The 24,650-nt window shown below is 39.4% G+C and overlaps 2 protein-coding genes across 2 annotated transcripts; one reads left to right on the top strand and one right to left on the bottom strand.

Moving 5' to 3' along the window:
- Positions 1-7,927: 7,927 nt before the first annotated feature.
- LOC130933122 (uncharacterized) lies at positions 7,928-8,417 on the top strand. Its single transcript, XM_057862642.1, has 2 exons — positions 7,928-8,107; positions 8,178-8,417. The coding sequence occupies exons 1-2, from the start codon at positions 7,928-7,930 to the stop codon at positions 8,415-8,417; spliced, it is 420 nt and encodes a 139-aa protein (XP_057718625.1).
- A 13,863-nt stretch (positions 8,418-22,280) lies between these two features.
- LOC130933129 (uncharacterized) lies at positions 22,281-24,438 on the bottom strand. The gene is made up of 4 exons (XM_057862655.1): positions 24,179-24,438; positions 23,196-23,716; positions 22,569-23,098; positions 22,281-22,481 (listed from the first exon to the last, which is right to left on the bottom strand). Exons 1-4 carry the CDS (start codon positions 24,436-24,438, stop codon positions 22,281-22,283), a joined length of 1,512 nt encoding a protein of 503 aa, XP_057718638.1.
- Positions 24,439-24,650: the final 212 nt, after the last annotated feature.

The raw sequence follows: 24,650 nt of genomic DNA on the forward strand, positions 1-24,650 counted from the left end.
AGCGACAAATGATGAAATGGACTCAATATTATCAGACAATTCTTGGGTCTTGGTTGATTTACCTCCAAAATCAAAGCATATAGAATGTAAGTAGGTATTTAGAAGAAAATATCACACTGATAGTTCATTACAAACCTTTAAAACAAGGTTAGTGGCCAAACGGTTTAAATAACAAGAAGGTCTGGACTATCTTGATACCTACGCACATGTGGCAAGAATGACTTCTATTAGGACTCTTATAGTATTAGCATCCATTCACAAGTTTCATATACATCAAATGAATGTTAAAATGGCTTGGCTAAATTGAGATCTTAATGAAAAAATTTATATGGAGCAACCGGAAGGCTATGAGCTACCCGAAAATGAAAAGAAAGTTTGTAAATTAATTAAGTCTTTGTATGGCCTAAAACGAGCGCTTTAACAATGGATGAGAAGTTTAATTGAGTGGTATTATCAAATGGCTTCTTACATAATAGTGTGGATAAATGTATTTATTCAAAATTTACTAAAGATTATGGAGTAATTATTTGTCTATATGTTAATCATCAGAACAAACTTAGAAGGAATTCGTGTAACAAAGGAGTATCTAACTTCTAAATTCAAGATGAAAGATTTGAAATGAAGTTGATACAATATTAAGCATAAAGGTGCATAAGAAAGAAGTTGACTTTACTTTAAGTCAATCTCATTCTATCAAAAAGGTATTGAAAAAATTTGATTATGATCCTATTTTTAAATTAGAAGGAAATATAGGAAGACCTATAGCACAATTAGAATATGCTAGTGTTATAGAAAGTTTCATGTATGCAATGCATTGTACCAGACCTGATATAGTATTTACTGTGTGCAAATTATCAAGGTTTACAGGAAAACCTAGCGATCAACATTAGAAAGTTATAACAAGAGTTTTTGGTTATCTCAAGAAAATTATAAATTTGGGATTACATTATAGGGATTATCCCACAGTTTTAGAAGGTTATTTCGACGCAAGTTTGATTACAAATCTTAGTGATAACAAATCCACTTCAAGATGGATTTTTACCCTAAATGGTGGAGCAATAAGTTGGGCCTAAAAAAAACAAACATGTATTACATATTTTACTATGGGGGCTGAGTTTGTAACTTTATCAGCTGCAGGTAAAGAAGTGGAATGGTTAAAAATTTTATTCTATGAAATAAAGATGTGGTCACAACAGACGACAGCCATTTTAATCTTCTATGGTAGTGAATCAACCATATCTCAAGTATCTAAAAAGGTTTATAATGAAAAGTCTAGACATATAAATTTGAGACATGAGTATGTGAGGCAACTAATAGATGATGGTGTAATTACCATCCCTTATGTAAGATCTCAAAAAAATTTAGCAGACCCTTTCACTAAAAGTTTGTCAAGGGATAAAATTAAAGAGACTACTGCTAAAATAGAATTAAAACCTATTATTGTTAAATGATGAGAACCCAACCTTATTCTTGTAGACCACTAGTTTCAAGGTTTAATGGGTAATAACAAGTTATTTAGCAATTATAGCACAAAAATATAGGATTTAGTGCTATTTATAAGAAATTAGAAGGGTGAGTTAAAACTCTTAATAGAATGATAATATTATTTATCAAAAGATTCCACCTATATAAATATAGGAGCGGTGCCACTCTAATCGAGAATTTTAAAGATTTTATTCTCGTAAATATTCATAAAACCAGGATGAGCACAAGGCCATATAAGTGCTTAAAATTATAACTCTTGAACTTGGAGAGTATAAGTAATGTGTGTGATTTTTGGTACTAGCATATAGAGTATATGTTTAATTAATTAGACATCTATTACTTCGTTAGAATTTTAAAATTTACACTAAAAGAATGTTTAATCTTAGTGACACATTATTTATGTATATACTTGTATGACATTTAAATCTTATAAATAGTGGAGGATTGAAGGGTATTTACAAATTTGATTAATATTAATTAACAGTTACTAACTAGTTAGTACCATTTGGCTAAAGGGACACAACCTTTTAAGAATTGTGTACGTTCAAAATATTGTATCTATTAGCTAAAGGGACACAACTCTTTAAGAATTATGTATGTTCAAAACATTATATCTATTAGCAATAGAAAAGACACAATCATTTATGTACGTAGCAAATTATAATTGCTATATATAATATGTATAAATAAATCTTTGTCTATTATTTCAAACATACAAGTACTAAGTGTACATTTTACTTAACTATTAAGAGATTTATTTTGTTAAAGAGAGTTGAGAATTTTTTACTATTTCTAATTAAGAAATTCTTAGGTTTCATTATATCTTGGAAGAGTATTGTCATCAACACTATAACAACTAAGTGTGGAGACAAATATCTCTCTAAAAAAAGCGATCTAATCGTGCCTTGAAACCATCTTCATATACCCAACAGGTGTTTTCATGGAAATATGTAGCTACATGCTACAAGAGATTAACTGTACAGGTAGATTCTATCTCTACCTTTACCTTATTTATCCCCATATCAATTGCAAGTTTAAGGCCTAAGTAGATTGCCCATAATTATGCAGTTGTGATGGTTACCTTCTCAATATTTATCATGAATCTTGCTACAACCAGATCGTTCGAGTCTCTGATAATGCAACCACAAGAGCCAGAATTGAAAGTTTGAAAGACCAATCCATCAACGTTTATTTTGCTCCAGCCAACCTCTGATGGTTACTATTTAACTAGAATCGAATTTGTCACTCTTAGAGTTCTAATATTTTTCTCTCTAAGTTATAAAATTTTCTCATAGTTTATAGGCACCATTTTTACTTCTGAGATTACTTTCTGAAAGAGAGTGTTATCCTGACGAAAGATTAATTCATTTCTCTTTCACCAGATGATATTACATGAAGTGAGGATAAAGATGGGCCATGAAGTCCTACCGCTTGTACGAGAGGTCCTGGACAAGTGGTCTAGGAGCTAGTCTTGGAGATTCTGATTGAAGAAGAAGTCCTACAGGTCTCTGTTTAATCTGCTCATCCAAATGTCTCAGACGTATGAATGATCCATCAACATGTGGAGAAGACTCTCTTTATGATCCGAGCATCTCGGGCAACACCCATTATCAGTAAGGCCTCTAACTCTTCTTTTAGAATTAGTTAAAAGCGCATTATAACTTAGGAGCCAAGCAAAAGTTTTCCGTCTCTAGGTAACCCTGATTTTTTAACAAATTCTATAAATCTGGTTTCGATCCCTCTCTTCAACACAGTAGCTTTTGTACGTTGATTTGATAGAAAAACTACCATGTGGATCTAGTAACCATCTTATGGAGTTTGGTCTAAGAGAGTGTTGAGAAGTTTTAAAAGTCCGAATCATATTTATAACCTCCTCTGGGAGTAACTGAGCTAACTTCTCCCAGTCCTATCCCTCTTACACTGTAGCATAGGTTGCTAAATTATCATCAGCTCTGCCTTCCATGATCTGTTCTAGTGATAATTTACTCAATTTTGATATTCTAAGAATCCATTGAGCTTTCCAAAAACTTTTTTTTTCCATCTCCAATTCTCTAAATTAAGTTACTCTGGTATTGGTTCCAAATCTTAACAACACTTCTCCAAACATTAGAACAATTAACTCTTTTAACAACCTTTGGAATATGATTGTCCCCGCATCCATATTTTGTCTCTATCACTTTCACTCAGAGTGCTTGTTCATTATGCACCAGCTTTCAAGCCAATTTTATGAGAAAAAGGTTGTTGGACTCTTGTGCCTTGTGCAATCCCAACCCTCCTAATTCCTTTGGCTGACAAATGCTATCCCAATTCAAAAGGTAGATCTTCTTATTCTCCATATTCGACCCCTAAAAGAAGTTTATGCATATTTTATTAGTTTGGTTACAGACCTCCTTAGGCATCTTCATCATCTGCATAATATAGCTTGGAATGATAGCCAACACTGATGGAACAAGGGTGCATCTCTTTGCTAGAGAAAGGGTCTTTATGTTCCAACTTGACAATTTGGCACGCATCTTGTTATAATTGGTTGAAAATAATGTTTTTCACACTTCTCATGGATAAGCGGGATACTGAGGTACTTTCCTAAGTTGCTGGTTAGGGGAATGATTAACATTCTTAGAGAAAAAGATGCAAGACTTGCTGAGGCTAATTTTATGACCAGAAGCTTTAGAGAAGGTCCCTAGTACTTCCTTGATGACTTGAATCTACTCCTTATTTGCTTACACGAAAAGAACGAGATCATCTGTGAAACAACATGAGATAAGTGAGGGCCATTTCTAGTTAACTTAATATGTTTTCATTTTTTATGCTCTATCAAGAAATTAATTAATTGAGAAATTCTTTTGATACATAAAACAAAAAGACAAGGGGATAAGGGGTCTCCCTGTTTAATACCTCTTGTTGGGTTGAAATTCTCTGACTGAGATCCATTGCAAAGCAAAAGTGAATAACATTCACAATGCTATACGAAATGCCAATGTTCTTAAGAGTGTCAATGATAAAATTTTAATTGAAACGATCGTAGGCCTTCTCCAAGTCTATTTGATTGCCATGAGCCCTTTACCACTATTTTTCGTCCTCATAGTATGGATCACCTCCTGTGCTACTAAGATGTTATCCGCACTAATTCTCCCTAGGATGAAGCTAGCCTGGATGTAAGAAATAATGTGCCCCAGATGCGGGTTAATTCTTTCTGTAATAACTTTCATAACAATCTTATAGTAGATGTTACAGAGGCTAATGGGTATGAACTATGCAACATTTTTCGGTGCGAAAACTTTAGGGATAATAGAAATTAAGGTTTGATTCGCTCCAGCTATATATTCTCCAGATTCCTAAAGATCATATGCACTCAATTCACTACCAAATAAGCTAAATATCCCAAGAATGTTGGAAAATTTTGGCTGGGAGACCATATCTTCTTGGTGCTTTCCAGCTTCGCATATTGAACACAACATTTTAACTTTCTCGTAGGTAATAATTTTGCTCAAATGGTCTAAGTCAGTCTCGGCCAACCTAGGAAACTTAACTATGATGGAAAAACTGGTAAAATCCAATCATAACTGTTAGGAGCATATAATGGTTTTAAAACGGATACTATGAGCTTCTTCAGCTTTTCCACATCTTCAATACATTCATCTTCACCTTTTTCAACGTAGTAATGTATGTGATTTCTTCTTTTTCTCCCATTAGCTATCTAATGAAAGTATTTCGAATTTTTGTCTCCTAAGTTAATAATTTTGCATCTGGACATCTGCATCCAATAGCTTTTTTCTTATACTATAATCGTTTCGTATTCCCTACAAAGGTCCCTTTAAAGTTTTTCAAAAAATGGATCATTGTTATTAAAAGAAATAATTTGGTTGATATCTTCAAGCCTGAGAAGAATTTTTTGCTTTTTTCTAAAAATATGCATGAATACCTCTTTGTTTCACTCTATAGATTTTTCTATTAAATTATGTATGTTACTGATGAGATCGTCTTGTTTGCACCAATTGTTTCTCACAAAATTATTATAACCTCCATCGAGCAACTAGGATGCAATAGTGTCGAAATCTAGGAGTATAAAAAGATGGTCAGACTTCAATTTAAGTAGATGTTTCACCCCAACAATCGAAAATAACTCATTGAACTCCAAATTATATAGAAACTTGTGAGGCCTGTGTTTAATCTGATTTCTTTGCCAAGTGAAAGGGGGCCATATAAGCCTAAATCATTGAGACCGCAATTTAGAATGCATTCTTGGAATCCATTCGAGTATTTGGATAAATTAAAACCATCCTTAGCTTCTTTAAGAGAAATGATGGAATTTAAATCCCCTGCCAAGACATCAAGGCCCTTGAGTAGTTGCTGCAATATTTTTCAGCTCACTTTACAAGGCACTGCATGTTCTAAGTTGGGGGTTGCCATAAATACACGTGTAATGTCAGGTCCGATTTTTACTATCTTTAATCTTCATGTGAATAAACTACCTTTAGGTATTAACAGGCTCAATATGTCAATTTTTTTTGTTCCAAAGACACCAAATTTTCACTATCCTTAATTTTTAGGTGAATAAACTACCTCTAAACACTAACAGGTTCAATATGTCAATTCTTTTTGTTTCAAAGGCACCAAATTTTCACTATCCTTAATTTTCAGGTGAATAAACTACCTTAGGCGCTAACAGGTTCAATATGTTAATTCTTTTTGTTCCAAAGGCATTAAATCCCTCTCGAAAACTTTTCAACATCAATAATGCATCAAGAGTTAAAGTCTAATTTGCAGATGATCTCCTCTACTTTAGTTCTTGAGACATGGCTATCTAATCCAATATCAATTTGCAGTAATGTGCCAAAATCTAGCATTGAATTTATTAGAGTATCTTTGTAGATTGTTAGACCCTATCAAATTAAACAACTTCTACAAAAAAATCGTTTTAAGATAATTAATTATATTTAATAATAATACAATTAATTAAATTACAAAAAATATAGAGAATCAACACCACTCGAACAACAATTTAGCCAAGCTTTTATTATTATTATTCATTTACTTTATTTTTCCTTCTTCTCTTTCCTTGTCATTATAATTTCATTCACTATCATGGACTACCTAAAATTACTTGCCGGTCACCATTATTGTTGATCACCATCTATGACTATGATCACCTATCGTTGGTCAACTTAAATTTTGAATTTTAAATCCTGAATTCCAAATATGAAATTTTATACTCTAAATTTTATATTATATCCTAAATTGGTTTTACTCTATTTCACTTTTAAATTTTTTTAGTTGAATTTTGAATATTGTTAACATTTAGTTTTATTAGATGCATATTTCTTCTTAATGATCAATATATTATTCTGTTAGTTATAAAGTGTTGGTTTTCAATACTGCTATTTAAATTATATTCTAACATTTGGGTAAATTATCTTTATTGACCCTGTATTCCAAGTTTACTACCTTGATTATGTTTTGACGTCAAAAATAGTTATTTGACATATGATCAAAGGAAAAATCATGGTTTAAGATCCATTATTTGGGAGCATAATCAACTTCTTTTTGCGAGTATCAATTTTAAAGTGCGTCAAAATTTTTTACTTGACAATGAAAAAGAAGATAATAAAAGAATATAATACTTGACATAATCATAAACATGAAGTAAATAATCTGCAAAAGTAACACGTAAATAATATGAATATATAAATCTAACACATCTCAGAACACCAAAGTGTTTAATGCAAATGCTAAGTATTTACAAAATTTCGAAGAACTTAGGTTTGACAAAAATCAAACTTAACAAGAAAAAGAATGAAATTAAAGTTTACCGAAAATATAAATTGCAAAAATATAAAGAAACATAAAGAAATGGAAGGCACTCTACTTAAAAAATGAATTTAAACAAGTCACAGAAGTCGTTGGAATGTGTGAGAGTAAATGTATTTTTGAAAAAAAAAAATTAACTCTCTGAAGTGAAAGCATAAACTTAAACATCAAAATTAGGAATTAAGGTTTTTGCATTGGTAGACTGATTTAAGTTAGTTTAACAAACTTATTTAATCAACATTACACTGGATACTATTAAGAGTAGTGTGCTAAGTGGAGTTAAACTCCAAAGTGGTCCCTGAGATTCACGGTTTGCACCAATTTAGTCCCTGACTTACCAATTGCACCATTTATATCCCTGACTTTCTTAAAATTGCACCAAGGTCGTCCCTAGCCACATCTCCGGACAAATTAACTGCCGCCGACAGTGACCTGGCACTGAGAAGCCACGCTGGCATAGATAACGGGAAGCTGAGGTGGCAATTGAAACTATTTGACCCAATGTGGTCCCTATACCTAGTTTTAATCCCAATTTCTACCACGGCATCGTTACCCCTCTTCATCTTCTTCTCTCTACCCAGCAACATTCTTCATTGTCTCAGTTGTTGTTACTCGTTGAACTGAAACGAAAACCATGATTGGGTGTGCGAGCCAGGGTCAAGGAAGCTCTACACGATCGACGACGAGAACGCGGAGTCGGACCAGACCGTCGTGGGTACCAGAGCGGTGTGGGTGCGGCTGCCAGCCGGTGCTTCGTTGGTCCAGAACAACTACCAACCCAGATAAGCCCTTCTTTGGTTGTCCAAATTACAATGTGAGTTTTTGGGTTGAAAAATTGATTACTGGTTTTCTGTTCTTTCCTTTGTATGATATCTCATATTCAGACTAGGGGCAAAATATGGTGTGGATTTTTTCTCTGGGCTGATGATGTAGAAGAAGAAGATGAACATGAAAGAAGAGTGGATGCAACTGCAGTTGACAATGAGCAAGTCAGAGTTAATTTAGCCTGGAAGATTGGAAAATTGGAAGCTGAAGTGAGGACCCAAAAATCTATGATACAATTCTTAGGCATAGTGGTGTTTTTCACTGTAGTTGCTGTATTGATTATGACTTTGAAATTCTGAAGTTCTGACAATGTTGTATGTAATGTGTTCATGGATGAATGAAAGTAAGAGGTGATTTTTTTATCTTGAGATATATGCCCTATTTTTGATTGAGTGGTGACAAACCCCATTTTGAGGGTTTATCTTGTGCTGATTTCAGGGGTTTTATCAATGATTCCACACATTTTCTATATGAAAATACAAGATTTTTCATTCCTTTCCTAGTTTTGCCCCATGAATGAAAACATGCTTATTTTGCACTAAAATAGATACATTTCTAATCTTCTCTTGATGCCATTCGATGCCGTGACTTGTGTGTTAAGTGGTTTCAGGATATAGAGTAGGAATGGACCGGAAGAGAGAAGGAAGACGGGTGCAAAGAAAGGAAGCATGAGAATTGAGCTTTGGAAATTTCCGCATGGGCGCGTGCGCGCACCTGGCGCGCCCGCGCGGATAGAGCAACGTGAAGCCGAAGCCAAGAGCCAAGCCACGAGCCGGCTTGAGTAGCGGCTAAGCCATGATCTTCATGGGCGCGCACGCGTACATCACGCCTCCGCGCACATTACAAGACGCCTCAATGGCGCGTGCGCGCCGATTTGCGAATATGATTTTTTAAAGAAGTCACGTGACTTAGGCGTGGAGGTAGTTAAGAATCCCACTTTTGGGGAAATGCCTTGGCGGGAAAAGCTTAAGAAGACCAAAGGAGCAAGGGTTAAGGACACTTAGTTCATTTTCTAGATTTTAGATATTTTGAGAGGATAGTTAGTTACACTTTTGGGAGAAGAAGAGGAAAATTCCAAGCTTTTCACTAGGGTTCATCTTCATCCAATTTCTGAATTTTCAATCACTTTTTGATGAGATCCATTACAATTCTCACTCCACTTTGTTCATGTCATAGATTTTTCTTCTCCAATTTCAAGTAGTAGTTGTAATTGATCAATTCTCATAGATCTAGAATTCAACTTTGTAATTTTGGATTTTATCAACACTTTGAGAATTTGATTTTCATTGTTACTCTTTGAGACTTGTTGTTAGATCCTTGTGTTGCAATACTTTCAATTCTACTTTTCTTCTCATTTTACTATGACTTTCTTTCTTGCTCATCACATGTTTGATAAAATGTCAACACTAGCTATGGAGTAGAAATTTCACACTTGGCATAGGGTTTGGTCATTGGAAGAAGTTGAATAGTTGTATCAATGGTTGATTTGGAATAAGGGATTGCTAGTTGGCTTGGAGTGCACTAAAGCTAGATTCCCATGAGGTGAAGCTAGGACTTGTGACTCAAGTTGATTGTTTTCATTTGACCTTCCTCTATACCTAGGGGATAACTAAATGAAGCAAGGCCTAATTGTTGTCATCATTGAATGGACTATAAGGATAGAATTTCCAATGCCAACCCTAAGCCAAGTCTTTTGATAATTGATTGTTTGTTTCTCATTACTTTGCTAAAACCTTCAAAGAATTCCAACAAGGCTTACCAAATCAATAAGATGCACACTTTGGCAATTCCAAGGGAGAACGACTCGGGAGACTAGTACTCTCGGATATAGATTGTAGATTTGTTTGATGATGGATTTTGCATCGGTTTAGACTATACTACGATTGATCACTTGATAATTTCTATACCGGCAAAAATTCATTCGTCAAAATGGCGCCGTTGCCGGGGAACTTTGCTTAGTGTGCCATGTTATTGTTTGGATTAAGCGTGTATATATGTACATAGTTGCACTTCATTGTAAACTGCTCAAGTGACTAACCCCTCATCGTTACAATGAATTTCATAACCCCTTCATTGCATGACGCGTTCACAACCGAATCCGAGCTTAGTCCCTTTTGATCCGGAAATAGAAAGAACTTTGTTTCATATTAGACAAGCTCGGAAGCGGCTAAAGTTTGGAAAAGGTGAAGAGGTTTTCACCACCTCAACCACCTTACTAGAAGTGAACATTGAACAGTCACTCAAAGAAGGCATTAATCATACTCCCATCAATCTCACTAACAATTCTTCTTTTGTTTTAGGTACTAATACCATGGACGCTCCGAGGAGAGTTACCATCAAGGAAGCGGGTGCACCGGATTATGTCCTTCAACCCCTTCATGTAACTCACCCCAACTTGAATGCGAACTTTGAATTGAAGACCGCTTTGATCAACCTCCTACCCAAGTTTCACGGGCTTCCCGCACAAGACCCTATTCGACATCTCAAGGACTTCCATCGCATATGCTCGATTACTAGACGAGAAGGGTCCGATGAAGTTGCTATATGGTTGTTTGCTTTCTCTTTCTCTCTTGAGGACAAGGCTAAAGAATGGTTCTACACCCTCTCTAGTGAAGTTACCTCCGATTGGGACCTACTTAGAAGGGGATTCTTGGATAAATTCTTGCCCCCGGAAAAGATGGATAGGCTAAGGAAGGAAATGTCTTGTATTGTGCAAGGTGAGACGGAACCACTCTATGAGTATTGGGAACGGTTTCGCAAACTATTAGATGCATGCCCTAATCACATGATCGACACTCAAGTATTGCTTGGATACATATGTCAAGGGATACGAGAGCAAGATAGAACCCTCTTGGACACTTCTAGCAATGGTTCTTTGTCCAAATATAAAACCGCGGAGGAGGCATGGCAACTTATTATTGACTTAGCCGAATCCAATCAACATATGAGGCGAAGAGTCAACCGTCCAAGGACCGTGAACGAGGTATCAACTAGTAGTGAAACCACCGCTCTAACTCAATCCTTGAATGAGATGACATCCATCTTGAGGCAACTCCAATTGAACCAACAACAACCACAACAACCTCAATCATATCAACAACACCCTCCACCACTTCAACAACACAACCAACAATTGGTCCCTCAAAGAGTATGTGACATTTGCTCTTGCTACTCTCACTACACGGATGAGTGCCCAAGCCTTCAAGAAGACAACACCTTGGCGGCTACCCACAATTTCTATGACCGCCCCAATCAAGGGTACTACCAAGGCGGTAATCCTAACCAAGGGCATCCTTATCAAGGAGGAGGCTACAACCAAGGAAGTGGACACAATAATCAAAATTGGAGAGACAATCATCAACAAGGAAATAGGGACAACAACAACAATGGAGGAGGTCAAAGATGGAGTAACAACTCACAAAATTTCTCACAAAACCGACCATACAACTCACAAAATCAACCATACAACCAACAAAACCCACAAAGAAACTACCAAACATATCAACCACCACATCAAAGACCACCACCCAACCAATCACAAACTCCTCAACTCACATATGCAACCACCCCCTCCAACCAAGACGAAACACTCCGGACCATTATCCAAGGCCAAAAGGAACTACAAAACACACTTGCTTCCGGCCTCACCGGCCTCACCTCTACACTACAAGCTCTTCTCGCACGCATGGATACACCATCAACTCCCACTCCTCAACCCCCAATCCAAAGTGTCATTCCCTCTCAACCTCAACCAAATCCAAAGGGGGGCATCAATGCCATCACCCTTAGATCCGGTACACAACTAAAAGAGAAGGAAGCAAAGGACTCAAATCCTATCACAACCGCCCAAGAGGAGGAGAGAATAGATATAGAAGAGGTAGTGGAAGAGGAGACACCACAAGCCATAGTTGAGGATGAAGCCCAACCAACAAGGGAGACAACCAAGGCCAAAAGAACCTTGGAAGAAGAAATTGCTCAACCACTTCCATTTCCAACACTTGCAAAGAAAGCTAAAAAGCGCATAGAACTCGACCCCAAAATGGTAGAAATGTTCAAGAAAGTTGAGGTAACCATCCCCCTCTTTGATGCCATCCATCAAGTTCCTAGATATGCCAAATTCCTCAAAGACTTATGCATAAACAAAGATAGAATTCTTGAATTGGAAACCATCCCATTGGGGAGTTCTATTTCCGCTTTAATGGAAACATTGCCCGAGAAGTGTGATGATCCGGGCCCTTGTATGGTCACTTGCACCGTCAATGGAGTTCAATTTAGAGATTGTATGTGTGACCTCGGAGCATGTGTTAGCATCATGCCGCTCTCCGTCTACCGGGTATTGAAGTTGCCACCACTAAAAAGGTCGACGGCAAGATTTGTCCTAGCGGATAAAAGCATAATAACCGTAGAGGGTGTTGCGGAAGATGTATTGGTGAATATAAAAGGGTTGGTGTTTCCGATTGACTTCTATGTCCTTGAAATGCCATCAAGCGAAACCGAGAGAGCATCATCTATCCTACTTGGAAGGCCATTCTTGAGAACTTCTAGATTTAAGCTTGATGCTTACTCGGGGAACTACTCATTTGAAATAGATGGGAGAATTGTAAGCTTTAGCCTAGAGGAAGCAATGAAGCATCCACCGGAGAATCACTCTCTATTTTGGTGTGACCCAATTGATAACATAGTGGCCGAAGTGCATCTTGCAAGGTTAGATGAGAAGTACATGGTTGAAGAAGCAAATGAAAAGTCAAGCGAACTAAATACCACACATCATACAAACCATCCGGAAACTCAAACTTCAAAGAATGACAAAAAGATGGAATTGAAGCCACTACCACCTCACTTAAGATATTCATACCTTGATGAAGCCCAAAAGCTACCCGTGATAATTGCACAAGAGTTAACTCCTCAACAAGAAGAAAAATTGCTAAATGTATTGAGGAAAAACAAAAGGGCAATTGGGTGGAGTTTGGCGGATCTAGTGGGAATAAGCCCCCAAGTATGCGAGCACCGCATATTTCTTGAAGAAGGAGCAAGACCGGTCCGACAACCTCAAAGGAGACTTAATCCAACCATTCTTGAGGTAGTAAAGAAAGAAGTCACTAAACTACTTGAAGCGGACATCATCTATCCTATCTCGGATAGCGAATGGGTAAGCCCGGTCCAAGTAGTGCCAAAGAAGTCCGGAGTGACAACAATCAAAAATGAAAGTGGTGAATTTATAGCAACAAGAGTGCAAAATTCTTGGAGAGTATGCATAGACTACCGAAGATTGAATGCGGCCACAAGAAAAGATCACTTTCCACTACCATTTATTGATCAAATGCTTGATCGATTAGCCGGTAAATCATATTATTGTTTTCTTGATGGATACTCCGGATACTTCCAAATCCATATTGCTCTAGAGGACTAAGAAAAAACCACATTTACTTGCCCCTTTGGAACGTATGCTTACAAGCGTATGCCATTTGGCCTATGCAATGCACCGGCAACGTTTCAAAGATGCATGATGAGCCTATTTGCGGACTTTCTAGAGCAATCGATGGAAGTTTTCATGGATGACTTTAGTGTGTACGGTGATTCATTTGAGCATTGCTTAAGTAACCTTGAAAAAGTCTTAGAGAGATGCACCAAAACAAACCTTGTCTTAAATTTTGAAAAATGTCATTTCATGGTCAAACAAGGCATTGTTTTGGGACACATAGTATCAAAAGAAGGCATCTCCGTAGATCCGGCAAAAATAAATGTCATATCCAGTTTACCTTACCCCTCCTCCGAGAGGGAAGTCCGTTCTTTTCTTGGACATGCAGGATTCTACCGGAGATTCATCAAAGACTTTAGCAAGGTGGCCTTACCTCTCTCTCGATTACTACAAAAAGACACCGAATTTGAGCTGAGCAAGGAATGCATGGAAGCATATGACAAACTCAAAGTAGCATTGACACAAGCTCCTATAGTACGAGGACCCAATTGGACTCAACCTTTTGAAATCATGTGTGATGCTTCGAATTATGCGATAGGAGCCGCGTTAGCACAACGCGAGGGTAAGATTCCCTATGTCATAGCTTATGCTTCCAAAACATTAGACGGAGCCCAATCCAACTACACTACTACCAAAAAGAAACTCCTAGCGATTGTTTTTGCTTTGGACAAGTTCCGAGCCTATCTTCTTGGTTCCAAGGTTGTAGTGTACTCGGATCACGCGGCACTAAAGTACTTGTTGGCCAAAAAGGAATCAAAACCGAGATTAATTCGTTGGGTGCTTTTGTTACAAGAATTTGACTTAGAGATCAAAGATAGGAGCGGTTCCCAAAACCTAGTGGCGGACCATTTAAGTCGCCTCGAACACACAAAAGGCGACACCACTCCTATCAATGACTCCTTTCCTTTAGATGCTTTGCACGCAATCTCGGAAGTGGTTCCTTGGTATGCCCCAATAGCAAACTATTTGGTTTCATGCACTTTTCCTCCCAATCTCGACAAAAACAAAAAGGATAAGCTGAAAAGCGAATCCAAATACTATATTTGGGATGATCCCTATTTGTGGAGGTGTGGAGCGGACCAAATAGTGCGACGGTGCATACCTCAAACCGAATTCCAAGCAATCTTGGACACTTGCCATGCTTCCGAAGGAGGTGGTCACTACGGGCCCCAAAGAACGGCAAGAAAGGTCCTTGATTGCGGATTTTGGTGGCCAACTCTTCTCAAAGATGCTTCTCTCTATTGCAAATCTTGTCCCCAATGCATTAGGCTTGGAGATATTTCCAAGAAGGACGAAATTCCCCAACAAAATATGCTTTTTTGTGAAATCTTTGACGTATGGGGAATCGACTTCATGGGACCATTTCCAAATTCCAATGGCTTTCTCTACATCTTGTTAGCCGTCGATTATGTGTCAAAATGGGTGGAGGCAATCCCCACCCGAACGGATGACGCTAATGTTGTGTATTCTTCTGTGAGGAACAATATCATTTGTCGCTTTGGCGCCCCAAGAGCAATCATAAGTGACCAAGGATCCCACTTTTGCAACAAAAAATAGACGGCCTCATGAGAAAATATGGCATCATCCATAAAGTCGCCACGGCTTACCACCCTCAGACAAACGGCCAAGCCGAAGTTTCTAACCGGGAAATCAAGCATGTGTTAGAAAGGATTGTAAAGCCGAATAGGAAAGATTGGAGCATTAAACTCTCCGATGCACTGTGGGCCTATCGAACGGCTTACAAGACACCCATTGGCATGAGCCCCTTTCGGCTTGTATATGGTAAAGCATGTCACTTACCGGTAGAGATTGAACACAAAGCTTATTGGGCCGTAAAGGAGTGTAATATGAGCTTGGGTGGGGCCGGAGTAGAGAGAAAACTTCAATTGGCGGAATTGGAATGTTTGAGATTAGAAGCTTACGACAACTCTAGACTTTATAAGGAAAAGTTGAAAGCCATCCATGACAAGAACATTAGGAGAAGAGAATTCCGACCCAGTGAACTAGTCCTTCTCTACAATTCAAGGTTGAGATTACTACCCGGAAAGCTTAGATCAAGGTGGGATGGACCCTACCAAGTGGAGAAAGTAGAACCTTATGGGGTCTACCACTTGCGCCACCCATCAAGCCCGGACATCTTCAAGGTAAACGGGCACCGTCTCAAATTGTATCATGGTGAGCAAAGAAAGAACTCCAAGGAATTTGAAGTGTTCCTCTTGAGGGATGCAACTCTTGAACAAGCACTATGAGCTACTGAAAGTCCAACTTAAGGACGTTAAACAAAAGTGCTAGGTGGGAGACACCCCACCATGGTAAGATCTTCCCTTGAGCTTTGTACATAGACACTTGACTTCATGTTTGTTAGCTAGATTTCAATGTCAATTCGCCTTCATTTGTTGAATTCATTGATAGTTTACCAAGTAAAATGCCCTGCTATAGTGTTTAAGTGGCTGTGTGGGGGAGGGTTTGAAATGTCAAAAGGTAATGTAAACACATGCAAAAATTAGAAAAAGCACCCCTCTACGCGTGCGTGCACCTATCGCGTACGCGCCCTTAAGGCATTCGACGGTCATCTACGCGGACGCGCACCGTGCGTGGACGCGTGGATTGCGAATAACAGCCCTCCATACATTTATCCGAGAGTTGCGCCCACACCATGCCAGGACTATGCCTGAAGCACAGGAAGCTCGCGCGCGCGCGCACATGGCGCGTCCGCGCACATGGGCGAAATCTGCCAATCGACGCGCAAGCGTACTGTGCGCGTCCGCGCCGATCGCCTTGTTGCACTCCTGGTACATATTCCAGAGAGTTAAGCCACTCTTAGGCCTATACTAAGCCACCGGCCCAGAACCTCTGCCGCGTGCGCGCACCTGGCGCGCACGCGTCCATACACTGCGAGCACGAAATGCGCGCGCGCGCCTCAGCCGCGCACGCGCCCATTGATTCTGCACTCCTCTCTGAGCCACTTCACAGAGAGTTGAGCCCCCCCAGGCCCTTCTCATGCCTGGGGCACAACCGCGTTGACGCGTGCGCGCACTGTGCACGCGCGCGCCAAAAGCCCTGAAGCAATCTCTGGTACTGCGTCCAGAGAGTTATGCCACCCTTGTGCCTCTCTTGTGCTGCCAGCCCAAGCGCATGGGCGCGCACGCGCAATGTGCGCGCGCGCCCCCATTCCACCTCACTTCCCTGCGCGAGCGCGCACCGTGCGCGCACGCGCAGGTGATCGACGCCAACTTTAGAAAAGGCACACTTACTCCTTCATCCTCATTCCACTTTTCCTTCTCCCTCTCACCCCTTCCACCACCCATTCACCCACCTCCACTTCCTCTCATCAACCACCTTCTACCACATATCTCCGGTGGCCCCACATTAACTCTTCACTCTCCATCAACCCACACTACAACTTCTTCTTCCATATCCTTCTCCATCTCACAAGGTATTATACTAAGCTACCCTCTTAGTCCAATAATCTCTTGTGATTCTTAATCATTTAGTTGCACCATCTTTTAGGTAGCTTGTTTCATTTTTCTTCTTTCTCTAGCTACTTCTTTGGGATGTCTTTGCTCTTTTCTCTCTTTCAATCCAATTCTTCATGGGCATTTGGGTCTCAAACTCACTTACATGAGTAGATGAGTGGTGTTGCTTAATTCTCTTGCAATCAATATGCACTGTAATCATTAATAATGGATTGTGGAATGTTACATTGCTCTCATTTTCACATAATCACATACTAGTCCAAGGATGCACGCCAAGTGTTCGACGAAAGGCATACTTGAGTTTTGGGCTCATTGTGACTAACTTGCCTCTCAACCAATCACTTTTGGGTGCATCCTCACTTTCCCCAATCCATTCATTCACATTTTCTTAACTTGCTTTCCATTTGTGGCCCTTAAGGGTGTGTGCTTCTCATGGTTCTTCCTTGCATGCTTAAACTACCCTTGCACCACATGAAAATGATTTGCCTTGCTCTTCACACATTATCCTAGTTACATGTTGCAGCTGTCATGTAACAAAGATACCCATATTCTATGGCATTATTTTTCATTGCATAAGGCTCATGTACTTCCACTTCTTTGGGTCTGATGTTTTCCCCTTCTTGCTTTCACAGGATGGTCATCAAAAAGAACAAAGGGAAAGACCCCAAGAAGCCAGCTTCCAATAAAGTGCGCCAAGAACTAACGGCCAAGCCCCTCTTAAAGAAAACCAAGGGCCCCGTTGATGTTCTAGAGAAGGACAACCCTCCTAAGGATTCGAACAAGTTTCCCAACCGTTACTGCGAACTTGTTTACTCAAAAATGATCGAAAGGAATTATCATCCGGAACCCCTCCTAGTCCTACCGGCTCACCTCAGTCCGATTGTGATGCCACACATTGACCGGAGGCAATGGAGGTTCCTCTTGAGGCAACCAAAGGAGGCCAATCTCTCATGGGTGGTGGAATTCTACTCCAACTACCACTCACCCCTTCTCACATCAATATTTGTGCGCCGAAAGCAAGTGTCGGTCACAGTGGAAACCATCCGAGAAGTCCTTGGGATTGAACCGTCAACGGATGCATATGACGCCTACCAAGAAGTCTTGGCTACATGCGATGACCGTGTATTCGATTGGAGCGCGATCCTCCGCGTCATTGCTTTACCCGACGCATATTGGATTCGGGGGACCATAAAGCAAAGATCCAAGGGTTTAGATGTCCGCCACCTCACTCAAGAAGCCACGGCATGGGCCCAAATTCTAGCTCACTACGTGCTCCCAAGCACACATGGGTCATCCATCACCGCCGAGCTTGCCTTATTGATATGGTGCATCTTAACCGAGAAATCGGTCGACATTTCGCATGCCATCCGCCAATCCATGGGGCGCATTCATGCCAAGGGAAATCTACCATTCCCCGCTTTAGTGACGGCATTAGTTGCGAAAGCCGGCGTCAACCGGGAGGCTAAAGATAGGAGAACCTCAATTCCAGTCGATGGGGATGTTATTCCGACCAAGAGATGCCTCAAGCCTCCGGAAGTCACCAAGGACATTGGACTGCCCACACCAACTCGCAACACTACCACTTCATCTACATCACAAAAATCGGCCACCCAACGCCTTGAGGACCTTCACAATAAATTGGACCGTTATGAGAGGCGTAACCAACGCTGTTATGCTCATGTGAAGAGACTTCTAAGCATAGTCACCCCACCTATGGAGGAACCCGATATCTCCACATCCACCGCAACTTCAAGCGGAGATAGCGATGACATTGAGATGTGGGACACTCGGAGCTCAACCACCCATTGCGCCTAACCTATAGCACGGAGGACCGTGCTAAGTTTTAAGTGTGGGGAGGTCGGCCGATCGATCTCCGTAGGTAACATCTGAATAAATCTGAATAAATTTTTGTTCCTTGAACTTCCTTGTAATTAGGATAGGTTGCATGATTAGGTTTTAGTGGCACCATTCGCATGATAAGTTTACTTGGTTGGAACAATGAAATTCTTTCTTAGGAAACCAATACTTTGGGGCAACCGTGGCATTGCAAATTTTAAATGCTTTGATGCCAAATTTGCATGAAGAATTATATTTTGGAACATGGGTTTGAGTTAAGAACACAAGCTAGTGAGTTTTGAGCCTAATTGCGTGGTTACATCTTATAACCACTTATTCTCCTTCTTGTGTGCATTATTCTCTTTCTATGATTGTAATCCTTGATTTGTTTGATTCTTTATGTCCATTATTTTGTGTATACATGCATTTAGATGATTGAGGCCATCATTTCATTAGCTCACTTACCCAAATAGCCTTACCTTTGATCTTCCATTGTTAGCCAATTTGAGCCTACGCTTAACCCACTTGTTCTTTAATTTAGCACATTACAAGCCTTAAAGCGAAAAAAAACAATAAATGTCCTTAATTTGGATCTTTGATTGGCTTAGGTTAGTGTGCGTGTGTATCATTCAAGTGTGGGAACCTTGGGACATTGGGTGAATAAAAGGGTAATTTTGTATTGTTATTGAAAATATTAGAAATTGGGTACATACTCATGTGTTGATCAAATGTAAAACCTTATGCATTGATGCTCTTATATATAGAAAGAAAAAAAAGAGAAAAACGAAAGAAAAAGAAAAGAAAAATAATATGGAAAAGGAAAAGGAAAAAGCAGAAAAAGAAAGAAAAAAAAGAAGAAGAAAAAGAAAGAAATAAAAAGGGGACAAAATGCCCCAAAGCAAAGTGTAGCTCAATAAAATCAATTCACAAGTGTTGTGAAATGAAAAGAAAATGCATGAGTATGTGAAAAAGTGAGAAATGGGTAGTTAGGTTAGCTTTGAATTTATATAGGATGTCATAGGTTAGGTGGAAAGTTTAAGTTAATCAAAGATTCAAATCGCAAAGCCCACTTGACCAAATATGCCTCCTACCTTAACCCTAGCCCCATTACAACCCAAGGAAAAGACCTCATGATAATTGTATGCATGCATTGAATAGTTGTCGATTGTTAGAAGAAAAACAAATCTTGGAAAAGCATGATTAGGGGAGAATTGAGTGAATCAACCCCAAGCACCGAGCGACTAGAGTGCAAACACTTCCGGTGAGGGTTCGATGCTCAATCCTTGGATTCCCGGCTCTCGCGAGCATTCCTCATGCAAAGTTGCATATATTGCATTTGATGCTTAGAAATTGGCAAGTCCTATGCATTGACCACCATCGTGTCCCATGTGCTCGCATATGTCATAAGAAAGCCGATTTGTTCCTAACCAAGTAGATACTAGCGCTAGTCATGGTTACATGCATATAAGTAGGTTGCATTTCATGAGTCTTATACTTTTGCGATCCCGCGGTCTTCTGTGTTTCTTTGCATTTCTCTAAGCATGAGGACATGCTAGAATCTAAGTGTGGGGAGGTTGACAAACCCCATTTTGAGGGTTTATCTTGTGCTGATTTCAGGGGTTTTATCAATGATTCCACACACTTTCTATATGAAAATACAAGATTTTGCATTCCTTTCCTAGTTTTGCCCCATGAATGAAAACATGCTTATTTTGCACTAAAATAGATACATTTCTAATCTTCTCTTGATGTCATTCGATGCCGTGACTTGTGTGTTAAGTGGTTTCAGGATATAGAGTAGGAATGGACCGGAAGAGAGAAGGAAGACGGGTGCAAAGAAAGGAAGCATGAGAATTGAGCTTTGGAAATTTCCGCATGGGCGCGTGCGCGCACTTGGCGCGCCTGCGCAGATAGAGCAACGTGAAGCCGAAGCCAAGAGCCAAGCCACGAGCCGGCTTGAGTAGCGGCTAAGCCATGATCTTCATGGGCGCGCACGCGTACATTACGCCTCCGCGCACATTACAAGACGCCTCGATGGCGCGTGCGCGTGCCTTGCGCGTGCGCGCTGATTTGTGAATATGATTTTTTAAAGAAGTCACGTGACTTAGGCGTGGAGGTAGTTAAGAATCCCACTTTTGGAGAAATACCTTGGCGGGAAAAGCTTAAGAAGACCAAAGGAGCAAGGGTTAAGGACACTTAGTTCATTTTCTAGATTTTAGATATTTTGAGAGGATAGTTAGTTACACTTTTGGGAGAAGAAGAGGAAAATTCCAAGCTTTTCACTAGGGTTCATCTTCATCCAATTTCTGAATTTTCAATCACTTTTTGGTGAGATCCATTACAATTCTCACTCCACTTTGTTCATGTCATAGATTTTTCTTCTCCAATTTCAAGTAGTAGTTGTAATTGATCAATTCTCATAGATCTAGAATTCAACTTTGTAATTTTGGATTTCATCAACACTTTGAGAATTTGATTTTCATTGTTACTCTTTGAGACTTGTTGTTAGATCCTTGTGTTGCAATACTTTCAATTCTACTTTTCTTCTCATTTTACTATGACTTTCTTTCTTGCTCATCACATGTTTGATAAAATGTCAACACTAGCTATGGAGTAGAAATTTCACACTTGGCATAGGGTTTGGTCATTGGAAGAAGTTGAATAGTTGTATCAATGGTTGATTTGGAATAAGGGATTGCTAGTTGGCTTGGAGTGCACTAAAGCTAGATTCCCATGAGGTGAAGCTAGGACTTGTGACTCAAGTTGATTGTTTTCATTTGACCTTCCTCTATACCTAGGGGATAACTAAATGAAGCAAGGCCTAATTGTTGTCATCATTGAATGGACTATAAGGATAGAATTTCCAATGCCAACCCTAAGCCAAGTCTTTTGATAATTGATTGTTTGTTTCTCATTACTTTGCTAAAACCTTCAAAGAATTCCAACAAGGCTTACCAAATCAATAAGATGCACACTTTGGCAATTCCAAGGGAGAACGACTCGGGAGACTAGTACTCTCGAATATAGATTGTAGATTTGTTTGATGATGGATTTTGCGTCGGTTTAGACTATACTACGATTGATCACTTGATAATTTCTATACCGGCAAAAATTCATTCGTCAAATGGTTATCATAAAGAGAAATAATTACAGATCATCTGACATCATAATAGCATAATGCATAATTACAAAAGTAGGAAAGATAAACCTGTTTGAGTTGCAAAACATTAAAGGAACAGAAGAAGTGCCACAGCATAGTTATCAAGGCTGGCAATACAAAAGTTATGACAATTGTCCTAAACAAAACAACTATCTGCTAACTGCCTTTAACAAAATAACAAAGTACTGTCCTAAACATCCTAATGTCAAAGTCATGAATTGTTCTTTTTTCTTGGTGCTTTGAAATCGGGAGTTGGAACAAACTTCATAAAATTGTGCAATCTGGAAGATGTAGCCACACTGGCTCCTTGCATTGGATCCACACCAATGGATTGAGGTGGTGGTGAGCTCCTCCTTTTGGTGGGAAACTTCTGTGGCCTTGATGGTGGAGGTGCAGCAGGTCCTGCTATGTCCTACAGCAAATAAACAGTTCAAGACATGAGTTAAGATAACAACAAAATTATACTTTTGTTATGTTGTAACGTGGAGAAGTATGTTACCTGTGATCCTTCATAGATTGGTTGTGATATGTCAATCTCCACAGCAGGAGGTTCATCAGCTGGTGCAGCAGCAGTTTGAGGTTGAGGGCCAGCCTCAGAAGCAGAAGGAGCAGCATTTGTTTTGGCTTTATCTGCAGCAGCCTTTGCAGCTGCAACAGCAGCATCTACTTCATCCAGTCTCTTCTTTGAGCACCCTCTCTTAGTATGCCCTTTTACCCAACAATACCTACATGTGAATGGCTTCAAATGCCTTTTCAAACTTCCACTAGGTTTAGCTTTCTTATTACCACTGTTGCCCTCATCAGCATCTTTTCTCCTTTTCTTTGTCAAAGCTCCAGGCCTCCTCCTAATGTTAGGGGCCTGTGGTTGAGTGTACAAGGATTTTTCCCACAATGATTGGCTAGGAAGAGGGTTAATGTGATGGACATAAGTCTTGTTGTATGCCTCCATAGTACACAGTTGGTGACAAAAGTCTTCCGGCCTCTTGTTTACCCTTGCAAGGGCAGCACAGGTATGAACACATGGAATGCCTACAGTTAGTAACACAAACATTCAGTGTTAGACAATCACAGTTTTCAGTATACACAAAATGTTAATGATGAAATTAAAGAGTTTGAGGTGTGTCACCGGTCAGCATCCAGAATTGGCAAGTGCATAGCCTTTTTCCAAGATCCACCACCATGTTTGTTGGATGGCCATGAACCTCAAATTTTTCATAGTCTTCATCACCGGTCCAGATAGGCATCCAGTTCTTTGATTCTTTTCTGATTTTATCTAGGCGACTTTGAATTACAGGAGGGAGTATGCCAACATGATTTACCAGTTTTACCGTATTCTTCGCAATATTTCTCATCACAAACATTCTCACCTCCTCAAGTAATGTGATGATGGGTTTGTTTCTGGCCTCTTTGATTCTTGCATTGAAAACCTCACAGGCGTTGTTGCAAATGTTGTCCAGTTTTGCCCTATGGCTGAACTGGGACTTTGTCCATGACTCTTTAGGCCATTTGTTGAGATATGCCCAAGCTTCCTCATTCACCCTCTTAATCTTGTTCATATTATCGATGAAATCCTGGAATGTTGTTGATTTGGCACATTCCCAAAGTAGTCCCCTCAACTCAAGCTCCTTCCATTGTTTGTTGAAGTTCCTGCAGAGGTGCCAAACACAAAAACGGTGGTGAACTCTTGGCATCACATCCTAGACAGCTTGAATTAAACCCTGCAGGACATTGATACACTATGTTTCAGAAACAAAAACTAAGGTAACTACTTTTATCGTGCCACAGAACAATCCCTGAGTTTAAATAAGTGACCCTAATCTAGTCCCTGACTTTCGCATTTTAATACAATTTAGTCCCTTGTGTTATGTGTAAAGTGCACGATTCGTCCCTTGTGCTATTTGGATGTAACTAATAGTGCATATCAACAACCAACATCATGCATACAAAATCCAGGGGACATATATAACATGAAAGTTTACAGTACATCAAATTTAACAGTACATGAAAGTTAACATTATTCTCATCAAGTTTAAAAGTACATGAAATTTAAAAGTACATTATTCTATCAAATTCACTTACATCCACAGAATCAAAGATTGTTAAAAGTACATGAAAGTTAACATTACCTTCTGCATATCAGAAATAAAGCACCATCCATTAGTTTTGTAGTCTCCAAGATCAGCATGAAGCAGCTCCAGGAACCATCTCCAAGTCTTTGTATTCTCTATTTCAACTATAGCCCAGGCAATCACGTAAATGTGATGATTGACATCTTGTGCAACAGCAGCTAAGATCTGACCTCCAAATTGTGTCTTTAGAAATGCCCCATCAAGCCCAATCAAGGGGCGACAACCTGCCTTGAATCCCATCTTGCAACTATACAAACAAACGTACATCTTATCAAATATGACGTCTCCATTTGGTTGAGGTTCGACACATAACTACACCGTAGATCCAGGATTTGTCTTGAGTAAAGTTTCAGCATAGTCCCTTAGTTTCGCATATTGTGCCTTCTCATCCCCGTATACTACATTTCTTGCATCTACCAGTGCCCTTGCAATAGAATTTCTATTCAGAATAA

Source organism: Arachis stenosperma, chromosome 1 (assembly GCF_014773155.1).
Source record: "Arachis stenosperma cultivar V10309 chromosome 1, arast.V10309.gnm1.PFL2, whole genome shotgun sequence".
NCBI classification, from domain to species: Eukaryota; Viridiplantae; Streptophyta; class Magnoliopsida; order Fabales; family Fabaceae; genus Arachis; species Arachis stenosperma.